This window comes from Sinocyclocheilus anshuiensis, unplaced genomic scaffold (assembly GCF_001515605.1).
Source record: "Sinocyclocheilus anshuiensis isolate Anshui unplaced genomic scaffold, SAMN03320099.WGS_v1.1 scaffold1257, whole genome shotgun sequence".
In the NCBI taxonomy this organism is placed as follows: Eukaryota; Metazoa; Chordata; class Actinopteri; order Cypriniformes; family Cyprinidae; genus Sinocyclocheilus; species Sinocyclocheilus anshuiensis.
The window spans coordinates 325,289-327,286 of NW_015548249.1; the positions used below are offsets into that span (position 1 = coordinate 325,289).

General features: G+C 36.2%; 1 protein-coding gene across 4 annotated transcripts in view; it reads left to right on the top strand.

The window, feature by feature from the left end:
* pik3cb (phosphatidylinositol-4,5-bisphosphate 3-kinase, catalytic subunit beta) overlaps positions 1-1,730 on the top strand; it is a 52,011-nt gene extending 50,281 nt beyond the window's left edge. For all 4 annotated transcript variants that reach the window (XM_016442755.1, XM_016442758.1, XM_016442756.1 and 1 more), the window contains one exon: positions 307-1,730. In XM_016442755.1, coding sequence (XP_016298241.1) covers positions 307-438 — 132 coding nt within the window. In that variant the 3' untranslated portion in view covers positions 439-1,730. The remainder of the gene's footprint in view (positions 1-306) is intronic.
* Positions 1,731-1,998: the final 268 nt, after the last annotated feature.

Genomic DNA, 1,998 nt, shown 5'->3' on the forward strand with positions numbered 1-1,998 from the left:
ATTTTCTTTTTAAAAAAAAAAAAAAAAAACTTATGCCCGATTCCCGTAAATACTTAAAATTGCCCTGTCAGTTATATATAATATGCTACTATGTTGATCTGAACCTTTGTTTATATACCTGTCATAATGTCTCTATTTGTTTGTTTTTGAGTCAGTGTCCTGCAAAAATGGGACAGAGAACATAATGAAACCATTATAACATCAATTTAGGTTAATGCATAGCTGTGTTAAATGTGGTGGTTTAGAAAATAAAATAAAATAATTGCATATACATAATGACACCAGCTGTATGTTTATGTCTTCCAGGACTCTCTGGCATTAGGTAAAACTGATGAGGAGGCCCTCAAACAGTTCCGGCAGAAGTTTGATGAAGCTCTGCGAGAGAGTTGGACCACCAAAGTCAACTGGATGGCCCACATTGTGGCTCACCCTTCATAAACCGAGGGAAACACAACATCAGGCTCCAAACTGAAGTCAGGGTTCACCATAAAGCACTATTAAATGCAGCAAAACAGTGATATACAACTTATTTATGATCTTATGAAATCGATGGACTAATCGCATGGATCTAAGTGATCTTCAAAGGTCTGGAGTCTGCAGGAATAAACGAAAAACTTGTAAGCTCCTACGCTTTCTTTATTCTGTTGAATATCAAACTGCCTCTGACCACAGGAGAACCATGGAAAACCCTGACTTGACATCGGATATAATTGCCTTATACAAGGCAACAAGAGAAAATTTCAGCTTTTTCTTCCTCCACTGAAATGTCAACTCCAGCACACCCTTCTAGAGAAAAACGGGAGTCCCTAAAACATGGCGCAACAACGCAAGTTTTGGCCATCCAGAAAGAAGATATTTATTGTACAACCATGTTAACATGTTGGGACTCAGACTTTTGAAAATGGACAAATCAAAGCACAAGCTTAGAGAAAGTGCATCTTATCATACCAAAAGGTAAACATGTGCCTCACTGCACAAGAAACTTTTTTTAACTGTATGTGCCAGACTACTTTATTATGAGGATTAGTCTTAAAAACACTGGAATCATGTTATAGGTATAAATATTTGATGAGTTTTAAATGTTGTAATAGTAAAGCACTGTTCCTATATACCACAGTACTACTTTATATATAGCAGAAATGGCTGTAATTAAAAAAAATGGGATGTCTTCACACACAGATATTCAATGAGGATCACTTTGAACAAACTCTGTGTAGATGAAGGACCTTCCTTTCCTCTCTGTGTTGAGAAAAGCTCATGTAGTTTGTTCTTTGGTGCTAGCCATAAAAATAAAAAATCCCGCATATATACGTAAGCACAGCATTGTAGCCAAACCCATTGTTTAGTGTTTTAGACCATGAAAATTGCTAATTTTTGGTGCCTGTTATTTTAAGAGTAATTCACAAATTTATATTGGCTTTACTATATGCCTGCATATCAAAACTCACAGTTTCAACCGCCTGTTTACTCAGAATATCTGCACAAAAGACTCAGAGGACCAAAAAGGGGAGGTATAACTGTCATGACAGCTACTGTCTACTGACAGCTCAGGCAGTAGTAATTACTGATTATTAATGCCTATATTGTAAAGCACAGAGAGTAATTATCAATGTTTTTTTTTTACTACACATAACATGCTGTCTCTAGTGCTGCTTCTCTTTTTGGCTGTGTGACTAGGGATGTATTGATGCACTGAGCATGTTATTTTTACACTGAATATCTATATGTGTGAATGGGAAGAAAGTCTGTACTGCGATATAATGAGATTATTAAGAGCAATGCAAAGATTCTAGGACCAACATTCCAGAGAATTATGCGTTAATTTCCTGTGCTGTTATGGTATATGAGAGAGTAAGATTTGTGCCTATAAAATAAATTTCATTTTACACTAGAACAGGTTATACTCGAATGTCCATTGGCCCTACTCCTTATGCTATATGCCTTGGTGCAATATGCAAATGTAAAAGTGCAACTGTAAACCTATTTTGAGAGTGTGTG